Source organism: Triticum dicoccoides, chromosome 4A, assembly GCF_002162155.2.
Source record: "Triticum dicoccoides isolate Atlit2015 ecotype Zavitan chromosome 4A, WEW_v2.0, whole genome shotgun sequence".
Taxonomy (NCBI): Eukaryota; Viridiplantae; Streptophyta; class Magnoliopsida; order Poales; family Poaceae; genus Triticum; species Triticum dicoccoides.
The window spans coordinates 733676541-733693783 of NC_041386.1; the positions used below are offsets into that span (position 1 = coordinate 733676541).

The 17243-nt window shown below is 44.0% G+C and overlaps 1 protein-coding gene and 2 pseudogenes across 1 annotated transcript; 1 reads left to right on the forward strand and 2 right to left on the reverse strand.

The window, feature by feature from the left end:
• Nucleotides 1–2981: 2981 nt before the first annotated feature.
• Nucleotides 2982–9528, reverse strand: LOC119284310 (annotated as a pseudogene).
• A 2568-nt stretch (nucleotides 9529–12096) lies between these two features.
• On the forward strand, nucleotides 12097–13320 carry LOC119284311 (F-box protein At5g07610-like). Its single transcript, XM_037563490.1, has one exon. The coding sequence runs from the start codon at nucleotides 12097–12099 to the stop codon at nucleotides 13318–13320; it is 1224 nt and encodes a 407-aa protein (XP_037419387.1).
• A 2499-nt stretch (nucleotides 13321–15819) lies between these two features.
• The window catches only part of LOC119284312, a 2676-nt pseudogene continuing 1252 nt past the window's right edge, over nucleotides 15820–17243 (reverse strand).

A 17243-nucleotide genomic window follows, 5' to 3' on the forward strand; every position in this document is an offset into this window, starting at 1 on the left:
TGCCGGCACCACCCGGGCCAGTGCCGGGGGCGCCCGCCGGCGGCGGCGGGGGGAGAGACGGGGAAGGGGGGCCCGAGGAAGAGGAGCTCGAGCTCCACCCTGGCCACCTCCCAGGGAGGCGGCGCGAGGCGGACAGGATGGGGGGAGGGGGGAGGGGCGGAAGGGGGCGGAGGGTGCGCGAGGCCGACCGCCGGCGGCGGTGGGAGGGCCGGCGGCGGTGGAAGGGGAGGACGGGGAAACCCTAGTCGCGGGTCCGCTGGGGAGGACTGCTCAGTGTATCAACAATTTCGTTATGGCGAAAAACAATGTGAAATCCTGATTTTTCTCTCAAAAATGCATGGCAAATCATTGAAAACGGGCTTAATATTGGTACAGCATGGCAGCGATTTTTGCGATCAACATTTTGGATAGAAAAAATGTGATATTATAATTTTCTACCATCCTTGAAGATAAAAATTTACCAAGATAATCAAAATGGGATGATGGCAACTTCAACAGAAAAAAAACATGGCGAAATAATTGATTGCCATGGTAAACTAATTTTCCATGTTTGTTGAACAAAAAAAAGCATATAGTTGCAAAAGTGAGCATTAAATGTTTTTAAAATCTTAACAATTATCAACATTTACGCAATTTTCGTGTTTAATGGAATAAAATGTTATCAATTTGCCATGTGACCTTTTGCAATTTTCCCATGGTCATTGCAAAAAATAAAATGCCATGTAAAAAAGTTTGTTCAACACATAGGGGACGAACTTATAAATGTCAACTAAAAAAGAACTTATAAAAGTGAACATGGCAAGAACATGAAAACAAAATGAATTGCCATGAATAGTTTATAGCTAATAGGAAACCTAATTGTAAACGAACTTTCCATGTCTGTTGAACAAAAAAAATCATATAGTTGCCATGGTCAATCTAAAAAAAATGCCATGTAAAAATTGTTGAGAACATAGTACAAGATCTTATAAAAGTCAACATGGCAAGAACATGATTTTTTTTCCATGAATAGTTTATAGCTAATTGGAAATCTACTTGTAAACTAATTTGCCATGTGTGTTGAAAAAAAAAATCAAGGGCATGCTTGCACAGAGGCCCCAGCAGACGTTTTATTTCGCTTATGTGCTACTCGTTGTATGGACTGGTTGGTTTTTCTATTTATAAAGCGGGGCGGAAAAACCCCCTCCATTGAACTGGGTTAACTATGAAACTGCATGTCTTCCAAGCAATCTATAACAGACGTCATGATCTCCTCAACACTCTGGTTATCTCTCGCAATGTTAATAACTCTGGTCAGATAATTATGGTGTACTCCACTGGGTATTTCTGCCTTGTCCAACTATTTTGCCAGTCGCACAAATTGGATGGGAAAGGGAATTATGTTCTTACTCACCACATCTATTCATTGCTGGCTTTAGGCAATGTTTGAACTGAACCCAGTCGTGGTCGAGAGATCAGAGCAATGTACAAAGAGAGGTATGAACTTCTGAAATATGCAGAAAGTAGATTCTGCTCTCATAATTTACTTTTTCCTTTTGTAACAAAAAGTTTTGTTATTGTCAAAACCCCGTCCCATTCAACTGCGTTATTGATGAAACTGCATGTCTTCCAAGAAACCTACAACAGCCATCATGATCTCCACAACACTCTGGTTATCTTTGTCAATGTTCATAACTCTGGTCAGATAACTATGGTGTACTCCACTGGGTATTTCTGCCTTGTCCAACTATTTTGCCAGTCGCGCAAATTGGATGGGAAAGGGAATGATGTTCTTACTCACCACATCTATTCATTTCTGGCTTTAGGCCATGTTTGAACTGAACCCAGTCGTGGTCGAGAGATCAGAGCAAAGTACAAAGAGAGGTATGAACTTCTGAAATACATAAAAAGTAGATTCTGCTCTAATAATTTACTTTTTCCTTTTGTAACAAATAGTTTTGTTATTGTCAAAACACTACCAGGTCCCCCCCCCCCCTCTCCTTGTAGAGATTCTGCTACAAAGAGGTGTCAAATGGATCCCTGGTGAGATTGCATTCTTCAGAAAGATAGCAATATAAAACTGCTTCGTCCAAGATGGGACACTGTCAGTCCCTGAAGCAGAGCAAGCCAGCGCTGAAACAAAGCAGCCAACAAGCAATGAATCAAGCCCGAAGGTTAGCGGGCTAAACCAGAGCTCAGAAAGATGTTTTGACCAAATAATCCTTCAAGTGGAGGCACTGGCTCGGGGGAAAGGGGCATCGTGTATGATCTGTAACTGAAGGAGTGCTTCATCGAATATGGGACAAAGAGTTTGCACAAGCTAGAGCTGCTTGTAGTTGCTAGTTGCTACTATCTTCCCATTATTTATTACTCTGCCATGTTCAGAAACATGGTAACAATTATCCCTGTCCTAAAGACACTTCACAATGAGGCGAGACTTTTGCCCACGTTCCCACAAAATTTGCATACAGCAACAAATAGATTGGACAAGCTTTCGCTCGTCAAGATCCTTTTTACAAGTTTTAAAAAGAGAGAAGAGAGGTTCACCTTCAGGCCAATAGACTGCAAATTGCTGACGGTTGAACAGTTACATTAATACTGAAATAAAAACGCAGCAGAAACACGTGCGTCTAAGCAAATTGAAGCAATTCTTCACGATAATTTTACCACTCATATCAAATATTCTCAGGATTCACAGGTAAATGACACTGCAGTTGAGGAATAAGAAGACTTAATACTCCTACTGCTAGTTTTGCACGTGGGCGCAAATTCTGCGTAATAAGTACCTTCATTCGAAAATTTTGTCCCAGGTGACAGTGAGGCCGATGGACTCGCCTTTTTGGAAAGGACTGATGAGAGTTAAATCAGTCTTTTTCAACAGGACAAAGTTTGTAGTCGTAAACGGTACCTCTACGAGATTCTGGGAGGATACATGCATAGGGGAAACACCTCTCGCGCTTCAATATTCATCCCTTTATAGTATTGTTCAATGAAGAGACGTTTTAGTTGCAACCGTGCTTCAGTCCACTCCTCTCAATATTCACTTCAGGAGAACACTTGCCGGAGCCCGTTGGGAAGCCTGACTCCATCTGGTAAGAAGACTGATAGATGTGCAGCTTTCTCAACGTCCAGACCAGTTGTACTGGAAGCTCACCAGGAATGAAGAGTTTACGGTTAAATCCATGTATCTGGATGTTATCAATTCTAGCTCTATTCCTAGTTCGAAACATGTTTGGAATGTCAAAATACCTATGAGAGTTAAAGTGTTTATGTGGTTTGTACATAAACAAGTCATTTTAACTAAAGACAAATTGACAAAACGCAACTGGATTGTTTGACAAGATGTAGTTTTTGTGACCGGGATGAGACCATCAAACACCACTTTCTGGACTGTCCAATGGCGAATATTTTATGGCGGACTGTTCATATTGCTTTTAATATTACTCCTCCGAATAATATCAACACGTTATTTGGGACGTGGCTTGACGGGATAGATTCCGAAACAACGAGACTCATTTGTCTAGGAGTATGTGCTTTACTATGGGCAATCTGAAACTGCAGGAATGATTTGGTTTTTAACAGAACAACAAATACTTATTTTTTGCAGGTTATCTTCCGAGCCATTGGGTTGATCTGTATGTGGTCGCTACTCACCCAGACGGAGGCTAGGGAGCGTTTGGTTACTGGATCTATCCGATGGGAGATGGTAGCTCGGGCTATATTCAACCGTTTTGAATGGCGGTCATGTAATAAGATAGGCAATTACTTTTCCTATCTATTTTTTGCCAGCCGGTTGTGGCTTTATTTTTACCATTCTGCTCTTTCTGAGATTTTTTGCTTCGTTTATTTTGAGACTTCAGGACCTTTGTTGAACTTATTTGCTTTTTAATAAATGTGACCTTATGCATCGTTCTTATGCAGAGGCCGGGATCTACCCCTTTCCTATTTTTTTTTTAAAATATCCTACTGCTAGTTAAGAATAGCATGAGATTAATTCCATATATACATACGTGGCACCTCCCATGTGCAGACAATCCCATGCATGGTTCCTACATTAGCAAGACTAATTACTCCGGAGGGGAGCATCATGAGTATTAGTTCAAGTTCACCAAAAGTCCAGCGGACAACATTTAAACATTCATACTGATGGAGGAATGGAGCAAACACCACTTGTTTCCAATGTCCATAAGCAGCCAATCATTTCTCATGTTCATTGGGAGCGCCATGAGAGCTTCAAATCGGCGATCATCACGGATAAGAGTATTGTAGGCTCTTAGAATATCACTGCGGGCTAAGAGCATCTCCAGCCGCGCCCCCAACAGGCCCCCCCCAGGCGACTTTTTCGACGCCGGCGCCAAAAAAACACCCCAGTCGCGCCTTCAGGACGATGGAAATCGCCGGTTCGGTCCTTTTTTCCGCCCGGCGGCCGCAGGCCGAACCCGGCGCGCTGGGGGCACTTGGGGGCTCCGGCGCAAGGGAAAAGCGCAGCTGGCCCACGCCGTCAGGCGAAAAGTCAAGATTTTTCTTTCCCGACCTGCCTCCCACCCCACGCGCTCTCGGCCGCCACTAGCTATATCCCGGCGCCGCCCGCCGCCCTTCACCGGTAGATAGCCGGTAGATAGCCATTCCCTGCCGGAAAAATAGCAGAGGTTCGCCGCGGCAGCCCGTCCGACAACAGCTGGGCGTTTCCAGCTGCCGTTTCCGGCCGCGGAGGGGCAGTTTAGCGGCGGGTACACGCCCACCGGGCGCAAGGTGTTCGGCGATTTGCCTGCCTCGGCAATGGACTCGGATGACGAGGAAGTGCTCGCCGCACTGCTGGAGGAGGAAGCCGAGGCCGACGTCCATGAAGAAGAGCATCTCATGGTGTTCGCCGCCCTCGCCCAGCTGCTGGCGAGAAATGAAAAGCCGCAGCGAGGTGGCTCGGCGCCGGGGCGGGTGAAAGCAAAGAACCGGCATCGTCTCGAAGGCTACTGCATGCTCTACTCCGACTACTTCGCCGATGCTCCACTTCACGGCGACAGAACATTTCGGCGCTGTTATCGGATGAGCAGAAAGCTTTTCCTCAGGATTGTGAATTCCATCCGGGAGTTCGACAACTACTTCAAATGCAAGATGGATTGCACCGGCAAACTTGGATTCACCTCGATCCAGAAATGTACGACAGCGATGAGGATGCTTGCATACGGAGCTCCCGGCGACTCACATGACGACTATGGGCGCATGGCCGAGTCCACCAGCATAGAGTGTTTCTACAAGTTCTGTCAGGCAGTGGTGACAGTGTTTGGACCGCAATACTTGAGAACACCCAATGCGGAAGACACTGCTCGGATCCTAGCACAGAATGCAGCCAGAGGATTTCCTGGGATGCTTGGAAGCATCGACTGTATGCATTGGAAATGGAAGAATTGCCCATTTGCTTGCAGGAGATGTACAAAGGCGCCAAAGGCGGTTGCAGTGTGGTACTTGAGGCGGTGGCCACACAGGACCTCTGGATTTGGCACTCATTCTTTAGTATGCCAGGAACTCACAATGATATCAATGTGCTTTAATGCTCTCCTGTCTTTGCCAAGCTTGTTGAAGGTCATTCTCCTCCGGTGAACTTCGAGATCAATGGGCGGCACTACAACAAGGGGTACTATCTAGCTGATGGCATCTATCCGATATGGTCGACATTTGTGAAGACCATCAAAAACCCTGTGCCTGGAGGCAAGAACGCCTGGTTTGCGAAGATTCAGGAGGCTTGCAGGAAGGATGTCGAGCGGGCATTTGGTGTGCTCTAATCTCGATTTACTGTTGTCCGGTACCTCGCTCAGACCTGGTCGAAAGATCAAATGTGGGAGATCATGACCTGCTGTGTCATCTTTCACAACATGATCATTGAGAGCGAGCAGGAAGAGCCAGTGTTTGACACTGAACCATACCACAGGCAGGGTCCTCTTGCCTAAGTTGATCACCAGCTACCGGCAACCTGGACTGCCTACCACAATATGCATCAAGAGATCCGAGACCCACAGGTGCATCATCAACTGCAGCAAGATCTGATAGAGCACCTATAGAGGCTCAAGGGCGACGCCGGGCGAGACATGTGATGAAATATGAGTTTTTATTTGTTGAACTATTTAATTTGTATTGAACTACTTGTTGTTTGTACTATTTTGTTGGAGTATTTGATTTTTCTGTGATGAAATATGTATTAAAAAAATATTTACATTGATAATTGAATGCCGAGCCACGGCGAACCACGCCAAATATGGGCCTATTCTCGCCCATATGGGCCCTTTTCGCACTTATTCTCGCCCATATGGGCCCCAGGCGATTTTTATGCGTCCTGGGCGGGGGGCCAACGGTTGGAGATGCTCTAAGTCCGGTATCTCTCTGAGTGCCTTGAAGATTGATTCGGAGGGGGTTGGCTCTCGCACTTGCACACGCATGACTGGATTGCTTTTGGCAACCGGGGAGACAGGTGCATCATTTGTCCATGGTTGTTCAGGAGGACGCTTGCCGATAATCGTTGGGAAGCGTGGCTTCATTTAGTGAGTAGACTGATGCAGGTTCAGCTGTCTCAACAGCCCGATCAGCCGAATTCTGTCAGCACGTTATTTGGAATGTGGCTTAACAGGATAGAGTCCGAAACAGCGAGACACGTTCGCGTAGGAGTATGTGCTTTATTGTGGGCAGTGTGGAACTGCAGAAATGATTTGGTTTTTAACATAACAACAAATATTCATTTTTTGCAGGTTATTTTCCGTGCCACTGCCTTGATCCGTATGTGGTCGCTACTCACTCCGACGGAGGTCAGGGAGCATTTGGTTACTGGATCTATCTGGTGGGAGATGGTAGCACGGGATATTTTCAACCGATTTGGATGACCGTCATGTAATAGGATAGGCAAATAGTTTTCCTATCTTTCTTATGTCAGCCGGTTGTGGCTTTTTGGTTACTTTTTCATTGGCTCTTTGTAAGCTTTTTTTTACTTTTCTCGAGACTATAAGACCTTGTTGAACCTATTTGCTTTTTATAAAGTTGGCCGTATGCATCGTTGTGATGCAGAGACCGGGAAGCCCCACCTTTTCGAAAAGAAAAAAAATAGCCTTGTTGCCTTCCGCTTCCAAGCCCAATTGACAGGACCGCATGTTAGGGCTACTTTCAACAACGATCTCTGCTGTTACCTCTTGAGCACCACTCCTTGCGCCTTTTATTGCTGCATGGTCGCTATGGCATGTGATGCTAATCGCATCGGAATGTTGGACAACTTTGGTCTTGTATCATGTGGCTCCTTTCAATTGTGGAACCCTGTTTTCGACATCTGACTTCATGTCCCTTAGAAGGAATGGACGCAGGATGGCATGAAGCTTTGAAAGAAGGGCCATTCTTTCTTCTTCAGTTTGTTGGTCCTCACCTTTAAAAAAAGATTGCTGTCATGTCAGCCAGAGGCAACAAAGAAATTAATACTGCATAGAAATATTTAATGGGTGGCTTCAGTGTCTTCGTGCAAGGGAAATGACAACCAAACTCCATCTAAATAATGGTTAGAAATACATGTTACTTGATTCATGAGTAAGCTTTTCAGCAACATAACATATCAATATACAATACAGTTAAGCGGCAGTACAATAATACCCCCTGATCCATAATAATTGTTATGGATCAGGAGTATATATTTTTACATAGAGCTACAGGAGAACAGTATTTAAATAGTGAAATCCCTGCAATTATGAGTTTATGACAGTTAACCGATAGTACGATAATTTGTATTTCCCTTGTTTAACAGATCAGTTTGCATTGGTTTAATCATAATATGAGCTTCTTATGATCATTCTACCTTAACAAATCTGAATAGATGTCTTGGCTATAACAACCATCGACATGTCTGTTCTGTTAAATTCATATGCAAATCATTGGAATTATCAATATAACAACAGGCCTATTGAATGCAGAGTAAGCCAGTCAGGAACATAGGTAAATTTTACTTCACAAAATTCACGTCTGCAATTTGGTATCACAACAGCAATCAATCACTGATGGATAGAGGAGTGCTTGCAGCTAATGAAGAACATGAATGAGATATAAAATAGCAGGATAAAGATAGCAGGCAACTATGTATGATTATGCATACATGTTTAACAAATGCCATTTGGCATCACAAGTGCATAAGATAAGGGTGTTGAGCGGTTTGGGTGCTAATTAGCAATTCATACCATGAACCAAACTCCTCACGAGACGAGAAATCACTAGGCAGAGCAAAGTTCAGTAGCGATCACAGCTCTGCCAGATTGTTTTTAAAAGGTGCCATCATCAAAAGGAGCTTACGGCCCATTGGCTGGCGCTTTACCTCGTCAGATAATCCACGTCCCATTTTATCCAGCTGATGGCCCTGGAAAATTAAGTACGGGACTGAGATGAAAATACAAGAGGGGGAAATGGATGACTTGTAGTAACAAGAAAATGATTTAGACATGTGTGTTTTTGCATCACCTCTTTCTTCAAGTCATACTGAGCAAGCCAGTTCTTTTCTAGATGGACCATACCATGTAAAGTCAATATGATCAGGAAAGCAGGGCCAACAGTCTTGTGCACAAACTCTTTCTTCAACACCGCGCGATCCTTAAAGTTTCCAAAATACTTTATATGATTGATAGATGGAAAACGCCTGAAACAAAGTGTCTCCATGTTAGGACATTAACTAGCAGCAAGATACCTTTTAACAGTGAAATACAACGTAAACATATAAACTTACTCTATCGCTCTCAACCATTCCCCGAGGCCGGCCAAAGAAGTAACTATCATGTACGGGCCATGATGACCGTCCCCTTTGAGCCGAGAAATAAACTTGAGTGTTGTGATTATTTCCCCGGCTCCAGGCCATCTGATCACCCAGTACTGCATTCACCCGTCCCTGCCACATGAATGTTAGCCACTCGAGACACCTGTCCTGTTTTTCTTCTTCCGTGAGGGTGGCGTAGTTCACAATAGATCTTTTTGTAGCGACCTTCTCTGTCATTGCCAAGATCCTATCCAGCTTGCCAAATAGTTTCTGCTCTGCACATTCTGCCATCTTCACAGACACAAAAAGAAGAGGCAAAATTGTGAGAGAAATTCGGCAGGCAAATGTCATACACAAATCACCCCAAGAAAAGTGTAACTAGGTCGTCCATCTACATATATAATGGTTGAGTTATTTCAGGAGATTCACAGATTCTGCAATCCATTATTTACTGTTAAGTGCACTGTAAAGTTTGGGTTACTTTTGGAGCAGCTCTAAGAAGAGCTCGCCTCTGCCGCTGTGTCGGCACTGAATTCCCCTTTGCTTAAGCAAACCCTAAAGACATGTGAAAATATTTTACAGCAATATACATCATGGCTTGTTGCTTATAGCCAGATTCCAGTGCAATTCCCTTACAAAAAAATCTCATGATTAGGTTGATCCCCTTTGTAGGATCTGACACTTACTAGCAGGAGCAGAGCGGCATAAATCGCCACCAGTCCAGACAAAACAAACAAAGCTCTCACAGGTGAAGCACCACCCAACCAGCCCGAATCAGCGGCCATTCGTCCGAATAAACAAAATACTAAGGAAAACCGCGTTGGCCAATCCACATACCAACCAGTTACAACAGATTGGATGAAAATGGTACTCACTGTACTGGAACGAGCGCACTAGCTAGCAGATTGGATGAAAACCGTACTAGTGTACTGCATTGGATAATGGATGGGTAAGGATTTGCATACATTTGACGATAGATACCCCATGTTTTTCTTCAACCGAATAAGTAAAAAGTAAAAACATGAAAGAAAATCCCGATGAGAGAAACTTTGCTTGTGAATCCAGCGGGTCACGGAGAGCATACCATACCTTGGGATTTGATTTCTATTTCCTTCTGTGGAAACAGCGAGTAGATAAATTGGCCGGAAAACGGATATGGGGACGAAGAGAAAGGGGCGGCGGCGGCTGAGGAGGAGGAGGAAGAGAAAGGGACTCCGAAAAAACTGAGAGTTTCGCGCCAACGAGAGGGAAAAGAGCGTGCGCGTCTCGCTCCATCTCCAGGCTCCAGCAGCGTGTGTATGCTTTTGGGCCCCCAAAACTTACCCATTCTTCTTTCTTTTCCTGAAGCAAATCGTAGGCCCAATCATACCAACCGACCCTTCTTCACTTTAAGCCCAACCCGTTTCCTCCTCTTTCTCTCTCCTAAATATTCACCAATATCTATTTCTCCTCTCCTTATATTACCTCAAAAAATTTAAATTTTCCTATCCATGCAACTATGCCACATCACCGAATCATATATGTGTTGGACGCTTGAATCAAATTTATGTAGTTTATGGTTCATTTTCTTAAATGATGTCCGGTTAACTTCAACCCTAAAGTTTATGTCTCTGTGTACAAAATTTTGTCACATTCGCATATGTTTCATTGTTTTCCAAATATGAACAGAAAACACATTTGCTTTAGATTTGCTTTTAGTAATTTCTGAAGTACCTATAACACACAATATCATCCAGCCCTTTCCGAGCTTCCAAAAAAAAAGGTAGCGATGACATGTCCGCGGTTGGACTTGGACTAACATCCTCACAACAAGGCCTAGGTTTCTTGTATCCAGTCATAGCACCAAAGAGGACTTACTGCATAGGCTAGTTATAAGCTAGCAACATATTGACACATGATTTCGAGCCGTATGATCCGGTGGGATCTATAGAGTGGCTGCATGAGACCTTATCCCTGTTGGACTTGCCAATGAGATTGTGCGAGCTCCCAATCGGACAATGTTGGAGGCCCCTTATCTGGACGGGATTAAAATCAATACAGAGGTGCTACTAACGTTCATTGCTAAAGGGAGAGGGGCACAATGTCTCATCTTGACTTTTTGGAGGCATGGTTAAGGCATTGTCCGGAGTAACCGATCCTTTGATTGCCAAGTTGTTATCGCGTCGATGTATTGTCTTCTCCCGTGCGCCGCCACGGTTTCATGCTATCACGTGCTGGCCTCCTTGGCTACTCAACAATTAGTAGTTTGACGCCTCCACTCTAATGAGAAACAACAATTGGAACCACACCCTTAGTTGATCTAGAGTAAAAGTAGGTTGGCAATCCGCAGTCCGTCAGGCTTTCTCACTAAAGTTCTAAAGTCTGTTGATCATGTGTTGTTGTTGTGTTTGTTTGCCTGCGTAGTTTGGAGTTATCTTTGTGAGGGAATTGATAGGGCAGAGAGCCTGGCAAGTTTATTCCCCTTTTGTTTTTCTTAACACAAAAACCCGTAGCGGGCACATCAAGTGTGTTGGTGCGCCCGAGCCTAGCACCACTGTGAGCTATGAGGGTGCTCCTCGAGTCATGGGATGGCACGATTCACACGAGACCCACAAGCATCGACCTCTCAGTCATTTCTGTTAGTGTTTATTAGCTACAGATTAGCAATGAGAAGAAATAGAAAAGTTGCCAAAGTTTGAGCAGTGCAGAACACTTGTGTCTTCTTTTCCCTAAAGCTACCTGTCTCTCTTTGTGTGTGTTGGAAGAAGCACACCGGATGCTGACAATTGGCATTAAAGCCCTGGATGGTCATGGGGAAGACTAATACTGGGTGCCGTCACCCTCCCGCTCTGTCCTACCTTCCAATACCAAGAACGATGCCTTCGGCGACGGAAAGGCTGCACACGCTTGGCGATTGCATTGACAAATAAACCAGTCGTGAGCTAGCGATGTCGCAGCCACTAAGGGAGGAGGTCAGCCCAGACACGACGAACACAATCTTAAAAACTAAAATCCTAATATTTGGTAGATTAAATTCAATCATTTTGGAATGACACCACCCTTCCGACCCCAATACATTATTTTCATTGAAAAGTAGAGGTCCCCTGTTCTTGAAACCGAAGCTTAGATAAACTTGTAATAAAGATTCGCGTTTATATTGCAACACTCTCCCCAGTATTGACCCTGGTTTTGTGCGCTTGGCTTAAAAGAGTTTATATCTTACGTAATTTTGTAGGACTCTATCCAATCCAGGTCTTTAAAAATAAACAAGTACTACGACTCTATATATCCAATCCAAGTCCCCCGTCGCCGCCTTAAACTAAGGTCGCCACCACCGATTTCCTCCCTCCCCCGTCCCCTCCAGATTCAGCTCCATGGAGGCGGAGACGGAGAAGGAGAGGAGTCTCCAGAAGAAGATCAAGTCGGGGCTGTGCAGCTGCACCCGTCCGGGAGAGACGGCGGAGGCGGACGCGCTGTTCACTGATGACCTCATCCTGGAGATCCTCATCCGCCTCCCCGCCAGATCCCTACATCGCTTCAAGTGCGTCTCCGTGGCGTGGCGCGACCTCATCGCCGACCCCGCCAACCGCAACAAGCTGCCCCAGGCCCTCGCTGGCTTCCTCTACATGTCCTTCCGCAGCGTGCACCACCACCACCACTTCGCCAGTGTCTCGGGCGGCGCAGCCCCGTTCGACCCTTCCCTCCCTTACCTGCAGCCAAACAAGTACAGGGATATGGAGCAAGTAGACGCCTGCAATGGCCTCCTTCTCTATCGCGCCTGCACCAAGAATTTGGCCCCTTGGGATTGGAGTTGGACAGAGGATGATTGCCGTTTTGTCGTGTGCAATCCTGCCACTGGGAGTTGGGTGGAGCTGCCCCCTCAACCTCAACCGCAAGAGCCGAAAGGGCGTAACCGTATCGCAGGTCTGGCTTTTGATCCGGCAGTCTCATCACATTTTCATGTTCTTCGTTTCGAGGAGGCCTGCTCATCGAGCGTGACAGGAGTGAGCATCTACTCGTCACGGACAGGAGCCTGGAGTCATAGGGACTGTGTGATGGCTGAGGAAGTTACACTGTTCTCCAGGACTAGATGTGTCTTTGTTGACGGCGTGCTCTACCTGATGGGCTTCCTTCCGAGAACCAACAACGACCATGTGCTGCTGGCAGTGGACATGGCTGGGAAAGTGTGGAAGACCATCAGTGTGCCGTATGCCCGAGGATTTGCTATGATTGGATCGTCCCAGGGGTGTTTACATTATGCTATAGCTTCCTTCGATGATAACAACGACATCCTAGTTTCTGGGATAGAACTCTGGTGCCTCAAGGATTGTGATAGTAAGGAATTGGTCCTGAAACGTACTGCCAGCATCGATAAGTTTACGGGCATGACTACGAAGAATTACAGGGTGATTGGGATCCATCCAGACTGCGACACCATTTTCTTGGTTCCATGTGGAGGTCATACGTTAGTAGTGCATGATATGCAACATCAGAAAGTTGGATGCATCCTTGATCTTGAGAAAAATAGTAGTACACAACGATTTCTACCCTATGTTCCTCTGTTCTCAGAGTCATTAGCAGATGCAAATGGGCGGTAGCTTTACCTTCAATGCTTCCTCCAAGAATTGGCTTTTCTATTGGCTGAACTATTTGTGAGTACCTCTGAATCTACTTGAATCATGCTGCTCAATTTGCTGGTGCTTACACTCCTGCTTGCTTGGTTTTCAGTTCAGAGCAATGCCTGATAAACCTACAGATTAAGCATTATGTCAACTCCAAAGAACACCGCACTCTTGTTCTTGTTTGCCTAGCACTGGCTATTGTTCTTGACATGCATGTATTAGTCCCATGGGGCTAAATTATACTGTAACCAGCCTTCTTGTCCATAACAATCGGTTATTATGATTATCCTAATTGCTAGTGCAGATTGTGAACCTCTGGTAGTTTACTATAAGGTTCAATCAGAGCAGTTACTGGTGTGATGTCTACTCAACCTTATTCATTCAGTATTTTTCTAAAGCACTGCCTTTGAGCAGGCTCTTTTTACTTATATTTGCTGAATTTAGTAGAGCTTTGGATTGTTAAACACAGAGGTATTGCATTAATACCAAAAAAATGAAATAAAGGTGCAAGCTTTGATGGGAACATTTTGTGCTTGGTGTTTGCGCGTTTGGTCCATTTTTAATACTTCAGGTGATAAGACAAAGGTGTTTATCATATAAGCTTGTGCTTCATGTATGAAAAATAGGATTTCGTCAGATGCCAGGACAGGGCATTTACTGTGCTAGAACTTTGACAGTTGATTTGGGAGCTCTTGTTTCTAAATTGAACTCAAAAGTTGTTCCACGCTACCTTTTGTCTAAAAACATATGTAGTGTGAAGTTTCATCTGCTTTCGATGAAACTTCAGCTTGATTCTCTCCAACGTGTAGCAACTTTGTTTGCAATCTTATTTCACAGTAAGAGAATGAATACAATATTATTTCTGCTTGTTTCAGCTACCGACCAAAGGACAGTCCATGCATTTACACCTTGTCAGCCTTCTTAGCTTATAATTTTCGGACCTCATTTTGACCGAAGTTGTGCCAGTTAGTGAAAATGCAACTTTAGTTATCAATTGATTATTACTGCACCCTTCTTACGATGTTGTCTAGGCATCAAGTTAATGGATTCGAGTAGATATATTACCTTTTGTCAGAAAAAATGGCAACTCTCTCAGAACTCAGATTGATGTATTCTGCGAAGAGTTGTGATTTTTTGTTTTCATGTGGAGATATGCACTTTAATATTTTGGCTTTCCCATTGGGCCGTTCTGATCTAGTTACCAGATGATTACCATCGTTCGCTGGTGTACGGCTATTAGCCTGTTGCTGCTAATACTAGTATGGCACCACCACCAACAGTGTTCGGCTGTTCCTGGCATGCCTAAACTATTTGCCCTCCTGAACTCTTCATTTCCATCCGCCGAGCTGGCTAAGTGTGCTCCGGGGGATGCAAGAAGTATGAAGGCTTGGCAGATAGAAGCAATGCTCTGACTTATCATCTTGTATATTAAGCTATGTTTTCATATTGTATTCCACAACCCCGATTGCTGACTGAATGCTGATATTTCCTGCAACCTTGCTTGCTGGATATTCATGCGTCTTTCTGAAGTTCTGCTAGCTACTGTCTGTATTTTCTGTGTGCACGTTGAGAAAATAAAATGTATTATTAAACATGGTCGCTGATTCCTTTTGTTAATTCAATTGGAGCTATTCAAATGTATTATTTTTGCAGGCACATGTAAGATGAATAACGGAGCGATCGGAGAAGCAAAGATTCATGTTGATATATAGTGACCTAAAGCTGCCTATTGATTTTATTTTACGATGGAATGAGACTATGTTCCTGTGAAATAAACTTCTGGAGAATTTTTTGAGTTCCCTTGGTAGATGCAGATAGATTTTACTCATGTATAAGAATTACTACCTCTGTCCCACAATATAAGACAGTTTCAGAGGGAGCACATATCTGGGCAGCACAGAGCAACAAGATCATAGATCCCAGTTGAAATCGCAGCAGTCTCGGGAAACCATCTCAGGCTGTGTGTGTGAGCAATAACCAGAACCAGCGTCCATCATTCCACAATATTATTTCAGACAATTCGAATCTGAAAACAAAACATTGTTCCACAATACTATAGATCATCATTTATTGAAAAACATCGGTTAATTATTACAACCAAACACATGCAGAGGCCATCAATCCACGACATCACAAACCATAGGAAACAAGTGAATATAGTGTTCATAATTCCACACTGTTACAAACCATGTGAAGCAAATAAATCCAGCGTTAAACACTGTTAAAAAACATCGCTTGCTGGCAGCAATGACATGTTGCATTGTCTACAAACGCATGATATATAGGACGACTTCTATAGAACATAATGACAAGGTATGCGTGGAACCAGAAAATCGTTGGCCGGTCTAGAATGTATTATAAAACTTAAGAAACAATCCTAATGGTTCTTAACTTGAAAAGGTAGGAATCAAGGGAATTTATAAATATATATATATATCTCAATCAGTCACTTTCAACGGGAGAGCAGCTTCATAATTAATGTATAAATTCCTTCGCTTCAACGTTCAGAAGCTTTTGCCAGTTTGGATGACCTATTTGTTTGCACGAATTCATGAACGCTCCATTGCAGTAAGACACTTTAAACTTCTGAAGAGTCCGGGGAAGTTGTGGAAGTGATTCTAGATACCAACATAGACGAATCGTTAGGCTCTTCAGAAAACTGAGGTTCTCCACATTGTCTGGCAATTGGTCCCAGCAGCATTCAGCAATTAAGAGATGGCGAAGATGAATGAAATGCTCAAAAAGTTCAGGAGCAGGATGCAATCGACTGCAGTCGTGGAATATAAGTTCATGTAGGTGCTTTGGGCCACCGTTCTGCTCACCCACCATCCAACTTGGGTATCTTAGACTTTGGTACCTCCAGACTTCCAGACTTTTAAGATCCTTGGGTGGGCAAAGGCCGTCAAGTACTTCTGCTTGAACTTCTGGTGTGCAAGCTCTATCATTAACCCAGAAAAGTTGCAGTTCGGTCAGTCCTTTCTTATCAGCTAGCTTTGCTTCATGTGCTTCCTTCTTGCTTTCAACATTTTCAAGATTTTGGATCGTCAGACCGCCCCGAAGCTTGTTTAGGTCCCTCAGCTGTTTTAACTCATACCCATATTCCCTCCTTACATCAAAAGTTTCTATTGTCTGTAGTGATGTTAACCTGCCAATGTTCGGAATATGCATTGTTATTTTACCGCCCATGATGTGCCTCAAGTTGGTGAGGTTGTCCATGTTTATATCGGATGAAACATCTACATCACTTGCATAACCAAACATTACTACATGTTGATGGTAAGGACTGTCTACTGTTTTTGGTAAATATAGCACTGCTTCGTAGAACACTAAAGCAAGATACCGAAGATGCTTCAAATGACCAATAGCTACTGGTATTTCAAAACATACTTGTTTCATTGATCAAAGTCCAGGAGGTTTCTATGGCCAGTACACGTAATTTCTGTAGCTTCTCAAACACTTCCTCAAAGAATTCTTTGTTAGCTGGTGCAAGCTCCATATGATCAATAATGAGACTGCGTAGGTTTTTCAGTTTAAAAAACTCCTCAGTAACCATTCCTCCATTCGCAACGAAAAGATGGTGAACATCATGAGGAACTTCTCTTCTCGAGCCATTCTCGGTTCTGAAGCAATCACCGCCTGCTGCATTCTCGGCTAAATCATGCATAAGATCGTGGAATAAATAGCACAAACTACCTTGGTAGTATCCTCCTGATTGCACAAATGAGGTTGCCAGTAACTCATGAAAGTAATCCTGACCAATAGCTTCCATGTCCTCCTCTGCATTAGTGGTTTGTATGAACCCCTCCGCCACCCACACTTTAACTAACTCATCATGGTTCAAACAGTATCTTTTGGGAAAATACTGCAGTACGCAAAGCATCGCCGCACCTGCTCATCAA

Excerpts from the sequence above, each read along its gene's own strand:
- LOC119284311 (XM_037563490.1), top strand. The coding sequence starts at position 12,097 with ATGGAGGCGGAGACGGAGAAGGAGAGGAGTCTCCAGAAGAAGATCAAG.